We start from the raw sequence: 21,978 nt of genomic DNA on the forward strand, positions 1-21,978 counted from the left end.
GGGAAGGACTGAGCAGAACATTGTTTTAGGTAAGGGGGTCTATATCTGCAGGCCAAGAGAGGCAAGGTCAAATTTCCTGCCTTGTGCCTGTTCCAAAGAGAAAACACCTTTTATTCTTCTCTGCCACACCAAAGGCTCCGCAGCCTCAGAGCCTTTCTGCTTTTAAATTACCTTTGAACTAAGCTGGGATTCCTGTTAGCCTCCTTCAGCTCAGCAAGTGCTTTGTCTCATCAGGGTGAGATCTGTGCAAACCATGAGTCCCACTGCTAGAGGAGGAGCTCTTGTCTTTGGGTTCCAGTCTGGGACAGGTGCAGAAGAAGGTACAGAAACCACATGGTCACTCTTAAAGGAACTACTTCCACACTTTATAACTATTTCTCTGAAAATGGGGAATGTATATCAGATGCTCAGATACCCCAGGAGGTACCTACAGACTAGTTCTGGGTACAGAGACATAACTGGCTTCTAAGTATGAGGTTTCCATCTGGACAGGGTTTTTCAGAATATTCCACAGAGTCCATTCACCAGCTGATTCAGCTAGCAATAATACTACTGAGCTTTGATGTTACCTTACAGGATTCTACATTACAAGCAAGGTAAACTGTGTTTCCATTTTCAGAATGAAATCCAGACATGTCTTCAGAGAATTTTTCTGAGACTCAGCTCAAAACTACTGACTTAGAATACACACAGAATTATACCCAACGAAGACACTGGCTCAGGTATGAGAAGCTCTGGAGATGTGGGGATCATTACCAGGATTTCTCTGTCACCTTGCCTACCTAGAGACACCACCACACTAACATGATTATACCACTTCTCTTCCAGGGAGGACTTGGCTGTGCATTTTACGGGCTATCACCTGCATTCCATCCTGTGTACAAATGCTGCGTGCCCAGGGCTATCAGCAGCAGTACTGCACCAAGAGAAGAGAAGACACAGTTTGGTTTCAAAAGGTCATGAGAACTGCCTTGGCTCTGCAGCAAAAAAAGTACGGGAAGTGTTGGGTGGGAGAAAAAACATTCTGCTTTAAAGGTCCTGCAATTAAATCCTTCTGCAAAATACATAGTTTCTTCTAGTAAGTAGAGACTCAAGAGGTTCTGAATTTAAATTAACCTCCTGACCAAAAATAAATTAAAACTATCTAGCTCCATTTTTTTCTTCATGCTATCCTGCAATTATAAGGAACTTTATCAAAACCACCTAGTACAGAGTATGGGATCCTGAAAAAAGCTCACAAAATCATCACTGTACCTTTATTTGAAAGAGTGAGTTTGATTTTATACTTCAGCAAATAAGAATATATTAATAAATGTAGCCCAAATGCCAGGTCTTTTTATTTTTGTATTAAAAATAGCTTTTTTTCTCTGAGGATTTTCCACCTAATTAAAGACCAGATGTAAATTAATGCATAAGCATCATCATTTTGTCAAATCAATAACAAAGCACACCAAATACTATAATGCATCTTGCCCTTTTATTGTGTTGTATTATAGACAAAGAGAAGTACAGAATAATCACTCTCTTACAGCCATAAAGTTGCAGTGTCACTCTGATCCCTTTGGGAGTCAGACAACATCCACTTGTCATTCATTCCACCTTTTATCGTAACAAGCTGAGTATATCAAAACTCAACTGTGAGCAACCATTTTTCTAAATAAAAACATGAACAAACCAAAAGAATTTCAGTTCTTGTAACAGGAATTTGCAAGATTCTTTAGGGTACCAGCAGAATAAGCATGCACAATAGTAATACCAAACCATAGACGTGCTGCCCCCTGAAAAGGGAAGCTGTGCTGGAAAATTCACAGGTTCAGTGCTGGGACTCCATCTCCTGCAAAAAGCTGGCTCGAAAGCTGTGCATTATTTTGGTCCAAATCTAAGTGAGGATAAAGTAGCCAAAGGCTGGTATTTTGCAATGAAGCTGTGTTAATCCTACTGCTTTCTTTGATAAAATTTGGTCTATGAGGAAAACCTCTATTGCTCTATTGACCGGTGCCACAGTGCAGTGTGATGCTACCAGGAAGGAGCTGTTGCTGTGTCATGCTGCTTCTCTTGTACACAAAACAGGTCCCAATGACCTATAAAGGGGTTTGCTGGAATACTACAAAGGACAAAGCAGATTTTTTATTTGACATGCAGGTGCAAGGAAGCTTTTCCTTGCTGAGAACCACACACCTTTCAAACAACTTTGGCAAAATATATGGCAACACACACTCCTTTGTGTTACTGAGTATGACTGCACACAAAATAATGAGTTGGCAGTGGGTCACAGGTCCCTATTTCTCTGTGCCTGATGTTGTAGACAAAATGGGAGAGAAGCAGTTTGGAAACATACAGATAGCTTCGATCCTAACTTACTGAGCAGGCTGAGAGCAAAATATCGTAAACATCAGCCACTTATGGAAAGACAGACATATTAATAAGAATTAGTAAAATGACTTTGAAAACCACTGTTGTTGGTCCTGCTCCAATACTCTTGTTTGTACAAAAGTTTCTAGCCTGTACGTAGATGCTCGAGCTGATACACAAATGTCTACTTTGGGGATGATGTTTTAAGCCCAATGAAAAATCTATTATTATGAACAGGAACTTTCCACTGGGGCCATTTTCTGTTCTCCTTCCCAAAATAAATGAAAAAAAAGGTAAACAATGAGAAAGGATTTGCTATTCTCTTTTAAAAATTAACAAGGCACAATCTTGCTGTCTACTACTACACTGCTTAAATTGTTTTGTTCTCTCTTGTCTCACACTGACTGCAGCAGGAATGCAAATAACATCAGCACTGTAACCCACCCTGATGGAGTGCAGAGTCCATGCAAGAGCTAAGGACCATTCTGGTAGAATTTAAGTATTTCCCAAAATACAGTTTACAAGAGACTCCTGGGCAGGCAGGCGTTGTGTAGGCTCTCTGCCAAAACTCTCTGTAGAGGCCAGTTTGAGTGGTTCAATCCAGCATGTGATTTGCTTAATGAAAGACACTTCTCCAGAAGATTTTGGCAGATGCAATCAGTTCAACTGCCAGGCAGTATTCAAGTGATTAAAAATGTTACTGATCACATTAGATACTTAATAAATCTCTCCAAAAAGATCACAGCTACTGTGTGGCTTTGAAGAAATGAAAATTGTGAGACAGATTACTGTGTTTGCTTTGCACTGGACTATTGATACAATTGGTAACAAATCCCTTCCCTGGACTGCCAAGCAGTCAGTGATAACTATTAATTTCTATATAGAGCCAAGTCTGCTTGTTTGTAAATGTTTATCTATGCATCATGGCAAAGTATCTTCCTTTTCATGTTATTCTTCTATAAATACATTAAAAATTTTGACTCCACTGAATTTTACAGATCTATGGCAATTCACATAAGCCAAGAGGTTGGCCTGAGAGTCCAAGGACAATTTTTAAAAATACCAAAATTTTGAAATACCAAAAAAGCAGGATGCTATCCTTGCATAAAACCTGTAAGCATGACTTTGTCACTGTTTCTTCTGTTGACATTTCAGCAGATGCAATATCACATAGAGTAATGATAAACCACAACAAAGCAAAAAGAATCTAACTGAGCTATACCTGTTCTGATAAAAATGCTTTTCCTTATGGTGGGGCACAACTTGCACTCTGTATCTTCCTGTAATTTACTGAACAGCATTTTTAAAATGAATAAATGTCCATTGGCCAAATACCGGTGCTCATTTCAGTGTATTGCACGAAAGCAATCACACAGGCCTCTCTTTTCTGCTCTCAGGAGGAGGGTTTCTGTCTGAAGAAAAAAAAAAAAACAACAACTATGAAATCAATGAACTGAATATATCACTTTAAAAGAGTATATAATTGATTAGATCTAATCCCTCTGCACAGCTGTAGCCAAGGTGCTCTGCTGAGTGAAAAATCACAGTTATTAGTGCTGGTTTTCATCCAGAAAAAGTGATGAAATGAGTATATTCAGAACCGAGATGCAGGGAGAGTATTTTTATAGTTCGAATGTTTTCATTTTCACAGTTAACTTCTAGGGAGTAGGCTGTCAAAATTATTAAAGTGTCCTTTATAAGCACTGCGACAAATTCCACTTTCAACTGCACTGCTCTTAATTCCTTCGTGGTGATTGATGGCTTCCTGTTGACGATGCCTTCAGTACTGTATAATTTAATTGCACCAGATAGCAAGTGCTGAGGAGCCAGTTGTGCTCTCAGTTACACTGCTGTTTCTCTAGAATAACTCTGAGTTGAATCCAGCTGTCAGTTTAACCCTGTTGTCTGAAACTCATAATCTTTCAGGGCAGATCTAGGTCTGAGTGTGTGGTTCCTATTTCAACCTGAGTTAATTTACTGACAGTTGTTTTATTATCAGTACTCGAGCAAAAGCTTAAACACCATTCTCAATATACATCATTTAAAATTAGTTGCTGTTGTATTTGGAGCTCCTTAGTGGAAAAGCATTTCCAAGCTTTTTTTCTCTGTATACAGTGGGAAAAAATAATTTTAGATCTTTAAAGATCCTCGAGTATCATTTATTTAATTGTGAACAAAATACTTAAGTATTTTGTGAGTTCTTTTGTCACATTTTTTGAGAAACAAAGGCTGAATCTTTTGAATGGCACCATCATTTCAGAAGCCAATTTCTTGTGAGACTCAAAATTGTTGCTGCAAGGAATTCACATCAGCAAATGCAATTGTGACTGAAGAGAAACTTCTTCCTGAGCATATCTTGTGGTTTCCACCCTGCGGTCTGCGGTCCCTCAAGCAGTTTGCAGACTGGCTTTGAAGAGTTTCTTGAGGGGAGAAAAAAAGAATTTAGTGGACTTAAATTCACTGTGCCTGGGTTTCCCATCTGCACTGCAAAAACCCATTAAAGGTTAAAACCCCCTTGTTAAGAAATTATCTCAAAGACCTGTGAAACAACAAGGTCTTCAGCCTGCTGGTGTTCCTCTGACCTGATGCCTCCTGACAAATTAGACACAGCAAAGGGCTAATTAACAAAGAGAGTTTCCAAAGGAGTAGCTGGGCACTCCTGTATGGGTCCTGCTCCACTCCTGCCTTGCTTGGGCAGCAGTACGTCTGTCCCCCAGCTGTACCCACTCTCATTCATTTCATGTTCTCAGACTGCAAGTTTGTGCAGGACAGGCTGTTTCAGAACAGCTTTTGCTCCCCTCCACAGCCCTATATCCTCTTCAACTCGAACTTTTGACATCCACCTTTGCCTTAAAGAGGACTTGTTCACATTCCTTGCCTGCTTTCACTTATCAGCTTAGCGCAATGGCAGGCGCTGTTAAACACTGCTCCCTGCTCGCACATTGAAATCTTGGATGAGTGAATGCTCCCATTGTTGGGAGCCCAGGAGAAATCATAGAATCATCTTAACATCAAACAGGCTTATTGGATTTCACAGTAATGCCAACAAGCTGTCACTGCTACCACAAACTCTGCCTGGGCGTCACTCAGAACTATTTACAGGCAGGAAAAGCAGCTCTGGGAGCGCTCAATTGCAAATTGAAAGACTGTGAAAGAGAAGTATCAGTTAAGAAATTAATTGTGGCCTTGATGGCATTGGCTTAGAAAGTTCCTGATATGCAGGAGCAGTCCTGCATGGGGCTTGCCCTTGTAGCAACAATTTCCAAGACTCAGGAGTTATTCAATGAAGTTATTTGTGTGTAAAACTTGAGAAATGATAGTTGGTCAGCACAAGCCAAGCACCAGCAGTGGAGTAAGGATATGGAAGCCCTGCCTTTCAGAGTATAGAAGGCCACAGGGTGCCATCTGTAGGGCCTTGGCTGTTGTATTTCACTTTGGTATCTCTGCATCATTCAATAATTTGTGTTTCATCAAAGCATCTCTGATAGAAAGCCCATTGGAGTCTTCATCCAATGCTGGAAAAGGTAATACAGCCTTTATTTACTAGTGGTAGTAAACTCAGTTGTCTAAGGGTGGGTGATCTTACGAACAATGGGTTCTGTTTGTTTTTGTGATGCGCTGTTCCTATGCCCCTTGCTCTGTAACACTGGGAACTGTCTCAGCCAGTCTCTTGGCATGTCAGGCCCACCCAGGTCCTCACAGAAACAAAAATTCATCTTGTGACACCCTGGGACCAGCCTCTCCCTTTATATTCTGCCTCACCTCTTCCAAGACAGTGCTACTCTCTGATGGGCTGCATTCTCAGCCACTCTCCAGATAGAAGAGACATCACAGATACATCTGAGTATCTCTGCATGTGGGATTAAAGAATTGTGCTGCCTCTATTACATTCAAAAAAATCTTTAACTTCCCACATAAAGCCTGTTGGCAGTATAAGAGCCAGCACAGCTGCAATTGCACCTGGCCTTGACATGTCATGTGTAGGTACAAAACATTTCAGCTGAACCTAATCCAAACAGGTGGAAATCTGCTATGCACCAGAAGAGCCCAGCACAGCTGCTGGAGGTAAAGCCCTCTCTACTGACACTTTACCACTTAAGAATTATTTATTATTACTCCAGTGCATGGGAAATTTTTGGAATGTAACCCACACTGGGAACTTTGTCCTAATCAGTTTGCTATTGATAGATCAAGAAAGCTGAAGTCACTCCAAATTTATTGTGTAGGGCATGACATGGCTGCCCAAGGTCACAGGAAACCAAAGGCAAAGCTACATAGTTGCCTTTCTATGTTACGGTTTGAGACACATAATTCATTTCTATCCCTTCAGTTGGCTTTGCTGTGAATGACAATTTGAGCTGAGTGTGACTGTAGAGGAGCAAGGAGCCCTTCTCACCTGCCAAGAGAGATGGCCCTGCTCGAAGCGAGGAGAGGTAGGACAAGACATGCCTGGAGGGGCTTTATTACAGAAGAGACCTCCTGCCTCTTGCAAACTTCAGACAGCCCCAGAACCACTGTGGTAAATCCTACCCCAGTCAGTTTGCACATATTTGTGAATCCATGCATATATGAGTTGCTAAAATCAAGGCATTTAACATGCCCTCATTTTGTTCACTGAGACCTCTGCAGACCGGCATGTGAAGTGGCAGAATTCCCTGTGTGCTGTGATAAATGCCCGAAAAATTGTGCTTCCCCCTTTTTCACGGAGTATCAATCCATGAGCAAGGAGTGTTATGTGTGTGCTACCCTTTCCTCTGCCAGCCTTGCCTGCCACCTTCTCGCTCTCCCGCTCATTTCTGCTCCTGCCCAGTGAATAGTCAGTCCACAGCTTGGAAACAACGCTGTGAGGCAGAGGGTAAGTCATCTTTCTTATTTTCCACTGCTTCCTACATCTTCTTTCCTTCTCTGTTTGGTGCAGGGACTGTCTGAGATAATTCCTTAGGCTGTTATGCAAGAAGTCAGACTGGATGACCATTAATGAACCTCTGCAGACTGTGAAAAATAATCCGTGCTTGGTATAAACCTATTTGCTGAGATGGGAGTGAGTCAGCAGAGATGTCACGTCTGCTGTACCCAGACAGGCAAACCTAGCCGCTGGGAGATAAAGGCTAAGGGAAAGCATTCCTACAGAAACACATACCCGCGTGTCGAGGTTATACGCCGTCTTCTTTAGATCCTGCAACGCCCTCTGCATGAACTCGAACGCATGGCAGTCAACACAGGGACGGCCTGGGGAGAGAGGCAGAAGAAGACATCACTGCCACAGCAGGAAATTTGGAGTTCAGCAGTACAGAGGAGGAATACTCAGAGACCTTGCCAGGGGAAACTCCATTTTACCAGGCACCCACACCTGCATGTGTGCAAAATTCGGGCTCCCTGTGTCTATCTTTGTGCCAGTGTGAGAGGATCAGCAAAAACCACAAAGAGTACTTTGCTGTGTGTGCTTTTCTGAACATGGCCCAGACCTGACTCTGCCTGCTGCTTCAGCCCCCAGCCTCTCCCCTTAAAATTGAAATCCTTACCCCTCCTCAGACATGGGTTAATTCTCAACAGATACACTGAAAATAGCAGTTTGCAGTGGTTCAGGAACCAGACAGGCAGGTCTGTTTTTACAGGAGCTCTTACAGAGCAGCTTGGCAAGGGACAGTGCCAGATCTGTATTTGCTTCCTTTCACCTGCTGCTGTATTTTTTCTCTGCCAGGAATGCAAAGCATCCCACTGGCTCTGCAGCTGCTGCCAGTGTGTGCGCACAGAGGGGCAGGGCAGGGAAAAGGCAGAGAAGTGGAGGAGGAGGGGACTTGACAATAACTGGAATGGCTCACTTCTGAACCTGGGCATTTCTGCTCTGCCAAGATTCACCCTGCACCAATCTCTGCCTATTCGAAGTTAATGAAGTGTGAGTTTTCAGAAGAAGAAATTGCAGATACTGGAAGAGATGCAGGGGGAATGGGGAAAGAGGATATTTCACACTGATCACAGAGCCCCCATGTTGGGGGAAGTGCCGAAAGCCTTGTCCACATGCAGCCACTTGTGCTGCTCTACCCAAGCAAAGAGGGTGCAAAGCTGCTGCTGAGATGGCTGGGGAGCTGTCTGGAGCCAGGACCTGCTGAGCAGCACTGCAGCACCCATCTGTGCCTGGCACCCTGCTGCCAACACTGCCTTCTGGGTTGTACCTGAAGGAAGGGAGCAACCAGAGTGCTTGTCAGTCCTCAGTGCTTGTTTAGGAGGTATTTCTCTCCCACCCACCCTTCTCCATCTCCCCTTCATGCAGCTGACATCTCAGGGAGACCTGGGGATCAAGCTAGGGATTTAATTCCCAAGTTGTGAGGAGATGCAAAGTCCCCACCTCTATCAGAACAGCATTGCTTACAAAGACTCTGCCTCTCCAGGCACAGGAGTAGTGACAGGATGGTTTTGAGCACACTTTAAAGACACTCAACCCCCTCCTGCTTTCAGTATTTCAGTAATTTAATTGTTTCTACTTCAGATCATGAAACAGAGCCCTTAGAAAGAACCTGCATGCTCAGACTGCTGTCAGCAAATCCATCATTCGCTTGGTGTCACGCCCTGCTCCCTCCCCTCACTCTGGTCTGCTCAGAAACACTCTGCCCTGGCTGCACCTCGGGGAGGTGCTGCATGCCCTGAAGTGCTGACAAGCACCAAAGTGCTCTCAAAACCAGAATCTGAAGGAGGAAAAAAAACCTTCAGGTGATAAATGAATGTCTCCTGCTTCTGCAGTGGGAAGAAAGCACATTTGAGGAGAGCCATGAATTCCATAAACTGTCACTGCCTGTCACCCAGGAAGTCTTCCCAGGCCTTTGTGAAAGCTATGATGGAAGGGCTGTGTGGGATCATTCACTGGTATTTATGACAGCCAAGTGCTCCTGTGTGGACAGGGAGGTACTAGTGGAATGGCACAACCATGCCAAGTGGTTATTTTACTTCTGCTAGCCCTGGGAAAGCAGCTGCCCTGGTGTCAAAGCAGCTCCTGCAGGAGAAGAGTGGTGGCACAGAGGACCTGCCTGTGCAGCTCTGTGTGTCCTGAATCAGCACCTGCAAAGCTCCTAGCACGACACTGCCCTCTAAAGTCAGAGTGCAGATGCAGCCAGTTTCACCACATGACAGGATATTCACTCTTTAAGGTTGTTTCTTAGGCTGTGCTCCGCGGTGGAGGGTCCTTCTCCAGGCACTGCTGTCTCCGGGTCAGGTCAGCATCCCTGCCTGCTGGGAGCCAGTAGCCAATAGCAGATATTTAAGGAAGATGTCAGAATAAGTGTCTAGCAATGTTCTTCCAGCCTACCAAGAGGCTGGAGGATATCCTGTGTCTGGCTGGTATTTCTACATCTGATAAGCCCTCCATGAATTTTTCTCACATTAATTTGCATCGTTGCTTCCTGAATCCATGTAAACTTTTGCCATCTGCAACATCCTGTGGCAATGAGTTCCACAGCTCAGCTATTCACTGAGTGAACAAAATACCATTCCTGTCTGCTCTGAAGTTGACATCTGCTGCTTTCATTTCCTGCCTCTAACTTTTGCAGTGGATGAGATAGTTATTAAATAATCACCAGCTTTGTCCCCCTTATGACTTTGATGTTCTCCACCACTCCCTGCCTTGGTCTGCTTTTCAGAATGAAGAGCTGAGCTGCTAAGCTGGCCTATCTAGGTGGATTTGATCTCTCCTCATGCCCACAATATTTTCAGCAAGGTGCCCATGGACATTTCCCCAACATAAATATGTCTAATCATCTGTTTTGACAAACTAAATGTGCTGTTGCCACTAGGATCAATCCCACTGTGCTTTCTGTCCTTGGCTATGGCATCTCACACTTCCACTCACAGCAGGAGTGGCAATGCAGCTCCTCCATCAGCTGGATTGCTGATTTTTTCCCCGCAGATCAAATCCTGAATGCCCAGGTTCTGGGGCCAGGACAAGAAATAGTGCAAGGAGAGGAGGACAGCTTATGGAGAGGAGAAGGGCAGAGGCAGCACAGGCTTACATTGGCTTAAAGCAGTCATGAAACCAAACCTTAAGTCACATCATAGCAAAGTATAGAAGAGTGCTATTAATTCCTTGCTGACAGCTGGAAACAGACTATCATTCATAGGGAGACTTAGCAGGTCTGTGGATTAACATAATGAGATTACCAAGAGTCAGCTATAATTCCTTAAATGAGTCCTGTCAGCACAAAGACTGTGTGTGTCTGTGTGTTTTGGGAGGAGTAGGGGAAGAGAAAAAATAAGTTTCTTGGCTTCTTTGTGGTAAAAAATTGGAGCTGGAACTGGAAGCACTGCGTAAGTCTAATTTACTTTCCCTTGCATAAACTTGGTGTTTACTCTTTGTATTTCATGCACCTTGGCTAATGAAAACAGACTGACCAGCTTCTGGTCTTCAGATTCTATATTTTAGCTTTCACAGTGGGTGATCTGGCCTATAAATGCAATGGGAGGTTAGGGAAATAACTTTTTTTTTTTTTTTTTTTTTTTTTTTAGTGGATTGCAGAGAAAATTAAAGAAAATAATCTGCAAGTATTAGCAGCAGCACCACTTCAAACTTGAACAGTCTTTTGCATATGCTAAATGCTGTGTATAAAGGACACAATTAATCATTGCTAATTAGAATTATTCATAAAAAGCTGTGCCTGGCTGTGTGACTGGCAGAGAGCAGGGGATAATGCCCTGAGCCAGATCTCAGTGCCACACACGGGACAGGATCTCTCTGCAATGCTAAGGAGAACTGTGACTCACTCTCATGCTCCTCTCCTGTGACTCCTGCACCTCCCACACTTGAACGGAGCATTGCTGCCCCTGTCCTGCTCGTGATGCTGCAGGAGGGACACATTCCTCCCACCAGGTGGGAGAGAGAGACTGTGTGGTCCATGCGGGAATGTTCCTGCTAAAGGCATGCTGCCAGCCCCACGTCGCACACCTGGGAACAGAGAAAAGCATTGAGCACCACACTGCTCTGCCCCACAGAAGGACGCTTAGTATGGTCCCTGCCCATCCTATATCCATATATATACACTAGAGCCTCCTTCCCCTCTCTGGGTCACCCAGGGTCCCCGAACCAGCAGTTTGCCTGGGCCGACAGTAAGGGCTGAAGTGCCAGCAGTAGGGAAGGTGTGTGCTCGTGCTGCAGAGGCAGTGCCCGCTAAATGGGTCCGTGCCCACGGGGGTCAGCTCCTTGATGAGAAGTAGCCAGTGGAGCACCAAGCAGGGAAAGATCCAGGAATGTCTGTACTAGATCACGTCAAAGTGAGTGCCCGACCCTGTGTCGAGTCTCCCTTGATCTACATCTCTTGAGGAATATTGCAAGCCTGGGAGCATTCCCAAGCCTTGAGAGCAGCTGGCATGGGACAGCTCATCTCTGGAACAGTAAAAAAAGTCTGTCTTCCAGATAGACAACTGGCCTCCTATCATGGACACAAGAGTGCAAGGGTCCATCCTAGCAGGTCGCTGGTACAGTCATGTCCCTGTGCCAGGGTGCATCGCTGGGCACTGTTATAGATGAGACCTTCATGGCCAGCAATGGGTGCCTTGGAAGAACAGGGCAAGTCTGGAGGGATGCATTCCCAAAGACCCTCCCAGGTCTCAGGAATATGCTAAGGCAGCTCCTGAGCCAGAAGAAATGCTGCTGTATCTAACAGCCTTTTCTAGAATTTTTTTCCCTTGAATTTAACCAATCAGTTCTGCAATCTCATGCAAACTTTTAGCACCCGCTGTCCTAAGGGAAGAGTTTCACAGGTTAACCATCAGGAAGAGCCCTAACAGGCAAAGGAAAGTGTCCGGAGCACTTAGCAGCTATGTAGCACTCTCTCAACAAGTGGCTGATGAGGACCATCAGGAGTTTTTTGTGGCTTTAAATCTCTGGCCCTGCAGCAGTCCAAAACAATTTACAATTCACAATTAGCTGACAGCCTTGCTCTTGTCCTGGTCTCAGACAAAAATAGCATTATGCTTTTGTGGCAATGCTCGCAGCCTCTGTTCCTTGGGATGGGGCAGTGTGTCTCTGCAGGAACACTGCCACAGAAACACTCTGACCTGCCCTTCATTCCACACTCTCATGTGCAGGAGTAAGACAAGGAATCTTCCTCAAAGGCTGTTCAAAGGACTCCACAGCTTGGCTAGAGGATGGTAAAAAGATAGTAAAAACACTCCTTGATACTGTAAAAAGGAGGGGACAGACTTTTTAGCAGGGCCTGTTGTGATAGGACATGGGGTAATTGTTTTAAACTAAAAGAGGGTCAATTTAAATCAGTTAAAGAAGAAGTTTTTTACTGTGAGAGTGGTGAGGCACTGGTATCGGTTGCCCAGAGAGGTGGTGGATGCCCCATCCCAGGAAATGTTCAAGGTCAGGTTGAACTCAACTCTGAGCAACCTGATCAAGTTGAAGATGTCCCTGCCCATTGGAGGGGGTTGGACTAGATGAGCTCTAAATGGCCCTTCCCACCTTTCTATGATTTTATAATTCTCTGAGACCTGGGTCAGAAACCCTGAACCAGGAGTTTTGTTCTACAGATCAAACAGGAGTTTTCACTACACAAGTAGAACAAGAAACCACTGTATACATTTTCCCAAATGTGTTGACTTGCCTCTGCTAACAAAGACACACAAAGGGTACATACAATTTATTTTCCAAGCCTGATTTTCTCTTTGAGGAGATAAAATGGACTACTCATCACAAAACTCCTTAGAATTAATGAATGTCTAGAAAACAGACACACAAAATAGCAGTGAGGTCTGGTTTAGAACAGACCAAAACACAGCACTTATAAAAAAAAGAAGAGAATGGAAAAAGAGGGAAATTCAACATCTAAGTCCTGTGGAGACAAATACGCATAAATGTATTTGAAAAGTAGTAATGGAATTAATGGAGAATAAAATGCAGTGACTAAACCAGACCTTGTACTAAATATTTTGGTAGTCATATAAAAAGATAGCTGTGATACAAAGTAAGCATGACTAAGTACTAGAGATTTGTTTTTATACAATTATCTTTCTTTGGTTTAAATTATCTTTTTTTTTCCCCAGAGGACATTTTATGTTTGTAATGAGTGGCTACTTCCCACTTGCTGTCACCAAAACACTGTGAGAACATTGACTCCATCCCCTAATAACTTTGAACTATCGCCTCATTTTGGAGCTGAGAAAGTTTAGAGACTTACTCAAAATGACAGAGGAAGCTCTTATAGAACTGTGATCCAAATTCAAGAGCTCCCAGCTCTGTGGTGTGCTCAAGCTAGTCTGTCATATTTATATATTTTTCAGGTTTGCAGGATTTCAGAAATTTATATATGCTTTACAAATGCACTATTTGGGTAAACACCCCCTGTGTTGATTTGTAGTAGTTACAAGAAAGTTGAACTTGACCTATTGTTCCAGCCATATACTAAAATAAGCAAGATGCAATGCCCCAGCAGAAATACACAGAAATTTCTTCTAACAATACTCAGACTAGTAAGGATATCACACGTATTGTGGCAAATCTGGAAATGAAACTTCCAAGAAGAAGATCTAAAAGACCTACAAACAAAGAGCTTGAATACCAGTTCAAATGAAAATTAGAGTATGCAGTTAGCATTTTTTTCCTAAATAACTACTAATCCTACTAATCCTATGCTTGCTTGCGGTTTCTATGACTGTTGTTTTCATGTGCTTTGCTGACATGGCACAAACTCATCATTACTGCCTCGTTAATCAGGCAACACAAAGTTCCCCTGGAGCTGAGTGCCCGTGTGGCTGCTGAGGGTGCAGTGGAGGAGGGCAGGCAGGACAGGGTGCAGCAGGTACCTACTTTCTGCAGGGATGACACTCCCGGAGTCCTGGCCAGCCCCCACGAGCCCCGCGCTGAGCAGGCTGAGCACCGAGAGGAGCAGGATTCCCACACGCATCTCGCTCCACACAGACGGCAGCGCCATTGCTCTCATCAATAATTCAAGCTGTCTTCCCTGCCTGGAACAAGGAGAAGCAGTGAAAATCAGCAGTTTGCTCCCTGCATGTTCCTCACAAAGAAGTGGATGAGACACGATAAGCACAGGCGCTGTGCACACACAAACCCACTCGCACACACCACTGCCGTGACACGCCATGGGCTCGAGATGCACCCCAAGGACCAGTTTGCCCAGTACCTGATCTTTCTCTTCGCCTGTGTGCCAGACCCTTGGAGCAGCTGTAGCGAGCAGGCAAGACTCCAGCAGCCACTCTGAGCATGCGCCCCTTCTGCATCCCCTCTTCCCTGATTAGGGTCATTGCCATGGAGATTTGCTATAGCAACACTGAAAAATTGGAGCTGCCAAGTGGAGAAGAAGATTTAAAGAGACCACAATGTGATGGATGGTCACTGCTGTACTCCTCCTCTGCTCCCAAAGGCCATGCCCTCTCCTTGGCAGACACTGGCTGCTGCCACCCACATAAGAGAGTCTTGGGCAATTTTTGTATTTGTTGCTGTTATTCCCAAAGGGACTGAGCTGAAATACAGAGCTCCCATCCCTTGCTTTAGCTGTAACTCACTTAAAGTGAGATTTCATTCTGTGAGGTATCAAATGAGATGAAAACTCAGAAGTTTGCTTGGATAAATGAAGTTGCAGGGCCTGCTGATGGTAGCCCATACTTTGGGGAAGAATGCATTATGGTCTTTGTTTAACTACACTGAAAACAAAGATTTGTAGACAAGAGCACCCCTGGCACATGGATCAGCCACATGAAAATAGATCCTACACAGCATCACACGAGGTAACCGTGATAAGAGCCCAGCCAAAATGTACACACTGCAAAAGTTTAAGGATGCTCTCTTCAAGCTCAACTTTTGATCTGGGATCAGCCTATCTGCTAATAGGCTGTGTCCTGACAAAGTTCAAGCAGGAGGCTTCCAGGACAGGGAATCTGTGTAAGCACCTGGCTGAAACCAAGCATTCAGATGGGGGAGGTGATACCGTTGGGAAAAGAGAAAGCGATGCTCTAACATGTACCTGCTTGCCCCAGAGCACAATTAAAGGCTCATTTTGCAACATAAGTGTTCAATTAATGTCTTTGTTGTTCTCTCACAGAAGTACACTCCATCTCTTCTCACCGAGGAGAAGCTCCAGCCTTCCTCGTCTGTACAGAATAACCACCCTGCCAGGCTGTGGAGCTATCAGTCTTCCCAGACACAGACATCGTTTATCCTTGGCTTTCTTCAGCCCTAGAGGCTGTCACCAGCACTGCACTCTGCTTCCGTTTCACTTGTTCCTGTGGCTTCTTCAGAATTACCTCTTGCAGCCCTCCCTTCAATGCTTGTGCTTTTGAACCAGGTTAGTTTAAAAGTCCTCTCACAGGACTTTCTGGAAAAGTGGACGTGTCTTGGAATTGCCTCTCTTGCAAAAGAGGATTTTGCAGGGAGCAGCCCAGAGTGGTGGAAGCAATTCCTACAGAAATGACACACTGCCAAATTTTTAGCCCACAGTACAACTGAAACTCAAATTCCCCTGTGTGGAAGGTCCAGATGAAGGTCTCAGTCCCTGGGATCTTCATGAGGTGAGTCTGGCACCAAAATGGCTCCTCTGGCTTTGTGAGAAGCTGAGACTCCTAATCCAAGTTCTGATGCTGGATGCCTGAAGGGAGGTTGTGTGAGATGGACCAGTTTTACATTGTTTGCGTCATCTGAGGCCTCAGATGCCTGTTAAAGGAGCAGCTCTGTAAGACCCAGGGTATCAACAAACAACATTGTACAGCTAGACAGTACACCCATCTAGAGCTGGTCACAAAGTCTCGCCTGATGTGCAGTTTTAACTAACATCCAATGGAAATTCTGGCACATAATCCAAAATCCTCACACTTCCATTTACCCTGGTGTATGTGTTTCTTGCCCATACCCTTGTTATGGTCCCAGGGCTATAACCTACTTCTCGTACATGACTTTCAAGAAAGGGACAGGAAGGAATTACCTACAGGTGCAATAACCTTTATAGGTAGAAAGCACTGTTTCTTATAGTATTTTTTCAAGGTATCAATATAGACTTCTCTAAAATGGTAACTATTGTGATATCCACAGTAGGGCATTCTGTATGCACCACCTAAAGGGGTACAAGGTGTTATTTCAGTGTTACTTACACTATTAAGCTTAAAATACTGTCCTTTTTTTTTTTTTTTTTTTGCTCAGTGCCAACATAAAACAATCAGACACTGCACTTACAGAGTCTGGCCAGTTTTTGAGTAAAACATCAGCGTCTTTAAGAAACATGAAGAAAGTTTCCAGCTCCTCCTGCTAACAGAACCATGAGGTCCAAGATGTGATTCTCAATTCACAGGGAACAGGAGCCAGTATGAATGGAAAAGTTCCAGAAATCTGTGCTATTCTCTCACCTCCAACAAAGCTGAAGAAGAGAGACACATGAAAACATTTGCATGACTTGCTTTGCTATTACATTCACTATTGGCTATCACCATAGCTAAGGGATACCAGTACTAAATTAACTTTGGAAGGTGAGAAAATTCCAAGAGATTCGCAGAAGTCCATTTGTGGTTGGAAGGATATAATAGTGAATCCCAGAGGGCTGTTGGAAACATTTATACTTATCTTTTTCAATGGAGAATACACACCTAATAATTGTTTGCTAAAAGAGAAAAAGAGTTTCCTCCAAAACAATCAGAATGATCAGGCATTTAAATGGAAGATGATCAGTGATGATAGATATCTGGTAGCTTTCTTGGAAAATTTCGTATTGATGCCTAAGTGTTACAGGTATTGAAAGTTACATCTTTGAAGCGAAGAAAATTTATATATCCAGTTAAAATGACATACATTAGAGGCCTGAGTTGAATAGGTGTGCATAAAAGCAAGATGCAAGCAAAGGTTCTGATTTTAGAACTAACTCCATTATTACAGTGATGGGCACACATGGCAAACAGGGCAGTTAATCCCAGCCTAATATGAAGTGCTAAATCATTGCCTACTAACAAGGCCACAAGCCCTTTGTTGGACTCAAACAGAGGAAAAAACCACAGGCACAGAAGAATCTGTGTCTGGTCACTACTACCTGAATAACAGAAGGAGAGGAGAATAACCCCAGGCATAACCCCAGAGAGGCCAAAACACAAACCCAGATACAAACAGTGTGAAACATGAAGAACAGCAAGAAAGCATCCTTTAAATACAAAGGGAGTAAAATAAGGAAGACAAAACCCAAAGGAAGGGTTTATTCTCTGTTCAGCAGAAGGGGAAACTCAATCAAGTTGATGCCTAGAAAGTGATACAGGGCTAAACATCTCTTTTATCTACCAACGAAAATAAGGAGAGCTGGTGAGCAGGAGGCTCACACAACTAATACCAGTGAACATATTTTAGGTAAGAACATTTAGCAGAAATTTACTTTGGTTACTGATGCTTGTAGGTTTGTGACAGGTCCCTTTTCTATGATTTGATCTGCCTGGAGCTCCTTTTTAGTCAGGGCTGTCACTAGACCTACCACAGGAGACTGAAAGAAGAACCTAAAACAACAACCACCAGCAATTATTGCTGAGAACTCAGGGAAGATGTAAGTTATGCCAGCCTTGGAAAAGGGTAAGTGCAGTGACTGTGTTTAAAATGAGGAAGAGAAACTGGAAAATGACACACAAGCCAATTTGCCATCTATCCCTGAGAATGTTCTTGAAGCAATAATCCCACCAACATTTTGTAAGTGTTTGAAAAACAAGAACTGGAATTGCAAATAAGAGCAAGAATCAAGTCAAACTGGTTTGTTATCCTTCTGTGACAGGGTAACAGGCCTTGCAGATAAGGAAAGACAAATTTAATCAACTTCAAGGCGATTTCTACTGCTGTGTCACACAGCATTGTCAGAAGCGAACTAAAGAAACCTCTCTGAGGCCAGCAAGACTGGCTGGGTCACTGCTCAGAGTCAGCAGTGGGTCACTGTCACCATGGGAAGATGTATCACATCAGGACTGCAAAGACTCGCTTAGTTCAGGTGTTATTCAGCATTTAATTAGACAACTGGATAATGAAGAAGCAGAGTGGTCATTTAAGACGTAACATCAGCCTGGACGTTATAAGCAAAGCTGGGGGAGAGGACTAGAATTCTAAATCAGGCAGACAAGTTGGAAAAAAGGGTCTAAAAACTGAATACAATTTCATAAAAATGAGAACAAGGTGCTACACTTCATCAGGAATAATCAACAGCTCATATTTGGAATGGGGAACAGCCCATTAAGTGGCACTTTTATAGTGAAACTAGGAAGTCACAAACTAAAATCAGTTTATCATATTCTGTCATTCCCCCCAAAAATACAGTTATACTGGGATATACAAAGAAAAGTGCACGAGCTTAGGCAGCCTTCAGCAGAAGGTCTGAGCTGCAGTGCTGTGTCTGGTTTGGTCACTGCAGTACTAGGAAATATCAGAGACACCAAGAGCAGCAGAAATAACCACAGATTTAAATAGCATCCAGGAGGCACAACCAAAGCCCCTGGAAAACGTCTTAGTAATGAGGATGGCACTGGGATGGATTTCCTGTGGAAGACAGGGGAATATTTAAGCCTGCAGGTATAAACTAGACATCATTTGGGAATGGCATTGGGATAGTGGCCCTGCATAAAGACAAGGGAAGAATGGAGTGATTTCTTATCGATACCTTTCCCTTCCTGTTTTTCCCAATTCTGTGATTAAGAATAATTTTGTTCCCCAGGCAGTCACTTCCAACTCTCTGTGTTGTAATTCCAGCAAATACAGACACCCCTGGGAGAAATTATTTGCCCTTGTGCAGCATCTGAAATTCAGACTAATTATTTCTCCTCCCTCAGTTATCAGGGCAAAGGAAATTTTTTTCTGGTTTAAGCAAGTATGATGTCAGAACATGCCCATTCTGGGATGGGTCACTGATAAAGCAGTTCAGAGATATTTGGCTGTAGGGCAGTTGCCAGGGCTCACAGTTTCTTAATCTGCCTTTAACCAAGTAAACCACAACCTTGCCAATGAATTGAGAGGTGAGAGGCTGGTGCACTGTTAGACATTTTAGCCCATAAACAGAATCAATTGTATTGTCTTTTTTTCTGACAGCCATCTTAGGCCTGAGAAGGACTGAAAATTAAATCACCTTATACTTACCTTGTCCTTCATGCTATGAGATAATTGCTTGATGGCTCAGTATCTTCTTTAAACACTAAGTCAGAGGTTTGGTGAGAGGCAAAATTCTCCCTCGTGAAAAGACCAATTTGTTCTTGGCATCATTGCTTGACAAGTTCCCTATCTCAGAGCTTCCTGGAAAACCCTTCAAGAGTTGACCACAAGCTGAACCTTGGTCAGACTGTGAGGCTTCGAGACACCAAAACTGTCCCAATGAAGTTCACGTGACACTGCAAAACAGGCATGTGGCTGCAAACAGGGAGTATGACAGAAACTTAGCACTAAGATCCTTCAGTGTAGGAACAAGTCAACTCCAAGAACCCTCTTTCACCACAGTGCAAAATGTGGGAAAGCACCCAGGATTGATCAGTTCTCCAAAAATCAACTGAAGCCAAGTGTGACAAGCGTCTTTAAACACTTTCAAAAGCCTAGAATGCTTTCAGCTACACAGGAGGGGCTGTGTCAAGCTGTTGTGAAATGAAGGTCAGTTCAGGCTTTTGGTTCCAAGAAAAAGTAAGAACCACTGGCAAAATACCAGTTTTCCTGGTTTATTTATGAGGCTTGCACTGGACTGCTGGAAATCCAGCAGGCATCACTGTGCTGGACATGGGGTCAATTTACAGCTTAGGCAAGGGTTGTGTGCTGCTTGTGTGCTCTGAATGCCACTGGGGACGAAGCTGAGCTATTTGCCTTGCTACTGCCAATCTTATCCCTGTCTAGGAAGATATAAGCATGCTGTTGTTTACTTGCTAGTGAATTGTGTGTAAAAATCCTTTCTGAATTTTTATGTTTGGGAAGAAACAGTTCGTTGATTTTTTAAGTCCTGGTATTTGGGCGGGTTATTCCACGGCTACCAAAACCAGAGTGACTGAAGGCACAGACAGTTCTCTGCACAGCCTGTCTGTGCTTACAGAAAGGGCAGGTGGGGAGATCTCATTCTAGTTTAGGAAATCTATTGACTTCCAGGACGTGGCTCAAACTTCCACGGGTAAAATGGTATATAAACCAAACCATACTTTCAATGTGCAACATACCAGCTGTCAAAGGGCATGCAAACATTGTTCAGGTCCTGCTTCAGTGCAAGCCCGAATTGTGTGTTACATTTAGTGGTGTTAGCTGAAACCAGACACGGTTCACAGGCTGGATGCTGTGGTACAGTGTATATATAGTCCAGGATGAATGCAAGAGCTGCTTAGGCAAGAAGTCTTGTGTATCAAATCTAGCGCATGGATGAAGTTCTGCTCTTCAGCCGGGGAAGAAGAATAGCCCACAATGCCCAGAACTCTGAGTGACAAGTTTTAGCACTGCAGGTGGCCTCCATGAAAGCCTGGACTTCAGGCAGTCACAAACGGTAACTCTGGGTTTTTTCCTGAAGTTTGTGTCTCTCCCCAGACCCTATATTAAACTGAAAAGTTGCAGAGTGCAACTCCACAATCCCCTTTATAAGTTGCAGTCAAAAGATTAATAGATATAACCTCACTAAACCTGTGAACTTTAAAGCCTTTTGGGATTTATGCAATGGAAGATGCTAAGCTTCACCTGGCTCAGTGCAGGAGCCACACAAAACAACAGATTTGGTCAGTACTGGTTGCCTAAATTAACTTAACAAAAGTTAGTCCAGATTAGTATTAAAAGGTACTTTCTGTTAGCAAATCTTTCCATTAATTTGGACTAGATTAAATTTATAAAGAAAATCTCCTATGTTTTCTATTTTGTAGAAAACTCCCTTAGATGAATATCCTTATACATACCAAAATGTCATGTTATCAACACTTTTAGCACTTAAAGCTAAATAGAAGCTGTGTTTTTCTCTTTCTCTAACAATTCATACAGGTCCCTAACTGCACAAAAATCCCAGTGATGGGATTCCTTCATTTTTCTGTCTGTGTTGCCTACTGGCTTTTGCATAGCCAAACACTTTATGGACTTTAGGAATAAAATAAAAGAATTGGGTAAAAATAAAGTTTTTTTTAAAAGGCATCAAGCATCAATTCTTAGAAAACATCTATCTAAGAGTTAGATGTGGCTCAGGGCTGAGGCTACCATTCTGTTTGCCTGAACATGAACATTAAGTGTTAAGTGCAGCTATTAATGCACACACACAGAATATTCAGATCCCCCCACATCTAAACAAGAAACTGAACATTGTTTTCCCTTGAAATCTGCATCCTGCTTACCCTGTGGAAGGGTCTAACATGCATCACCAGCCAGCAGTCTTTCCAGCTGATTTGGACTCTCAAAGAAGTGAAGCTGTATGAAGAATAATGAGAGGGTTGCCAGTCCTGTCCCATTTTCAGACTCTCTTGACGAAGAGACAGTCTATAGTTTTGTCACTTAAATGACCAGAAAAGTGCAGTGTCACTTACTTTAATTTAAACAGCAAAAGGTGCTCAAGGCTAACGAAGACAAGCTGATGCGTTAGCAGGTTTTCAGACAGTTCCAGGTTCAGAGCAGGAATCAAATGATGACAGCCCTGACTGTGAAGAAGGAAAAGTGTAGGCAGATCAATGTAAAAATAGAATTTCTGC

General features: G+C 43.4%; 1 protein-coding gene across 4 annotated transcripts; it reads right to left on the reverse strand.

Moving 5' to 3' along the window:
* Nucleotides 1-1,455: 1,455 nt before the first annotated feature.
* LOC121676548 (neuropeptide-like protein C4orf48 homolog) lies at nucleotides 1,456-21,933 on the reverse strand. 4 transcript variants are annotated; one of them, XM_042053216.1, is made up of 4 exons: nucleotides 21,817-21,933; nucleotides 14,147-14,304; nucleotides 7,493-7,581; nucleotides 1,456-3,764 (listed from the first exon to the last, which is right to left on the reverse strand). In XM_042053216.1, exons 2-4 carry the CDS (start codon nucleotides 14,277-14,279, stop codon nucleotides 3,699-3,701), a joined length of 288 nt encoding a protein of 95 aa, XP_041909150.1. In that variant the 5' UTR covers nucleotides 14,280-14,304; nucleotides 21,817-21,933; the 3' UTR covers nucleotides 1,456-3,698. The 4 variants fall into 4 exon arrangements, with proteins under 4 accessions (XP_041909150.1, XP_041909147.1, XP_041909146.1 ...); XM_042053213.1 differs by lacking the exon at nucleotides 21,817-21,933 and adding an exon at nucleotides 21,628-21,793; XM_042053212.1 differs by lacking the exon at nucleotides 21,817-21,933 and adding an exon at nucleotides 14,423-14,679.
* Nucleotides 21,934-21,978: the final 45 nt, after the last annotated feature.

The sequence above is a fragment of the Corvus kubaryi genome, unplaced genomic scaffold, assembly GCF_017639235.1.
Source record: "Corvus kubaryi isolate FWS band 111438036 unplaced genomic scaffold, C.kubaryi_AGA036_p1.0 split1-131, whole genome shotgun sequence".
Lineage (NCBI taxonomy): Eukaryota > Metazoa > Chordata > Aves > Passeriformes > Corvidae > Corvus > Corvus kubaryi.

What these genes read in the sequence shown, in the direction of transcription:
- LOC121676548 (XM_042053212.1), bottom strand. Translation starts at nt 14,607, where the DNA reads ATGGCAATGACCCTAATCAGGGAAGAGGGGATGCAGAAGGGGCGCATG. An exon ending in CATGGCGTGTCACGGCAGTG is followed by an intron (nt 14,305 to 14,422) that starts GTGTGTGCGAGT and finishes TCCTTGTTCCAG; the next exon opens with GCAGGGAAGACAGCTTGAAT. An exon ending in CGTATAACCTCGACACGCGG is followed by an intron (nt 3,765 to 7,492) that starts GTATGTGTTTCT and finishes TTTTTTCTTCAG; the next exon opens with ACAGAAACCCTCCTCCTGAG.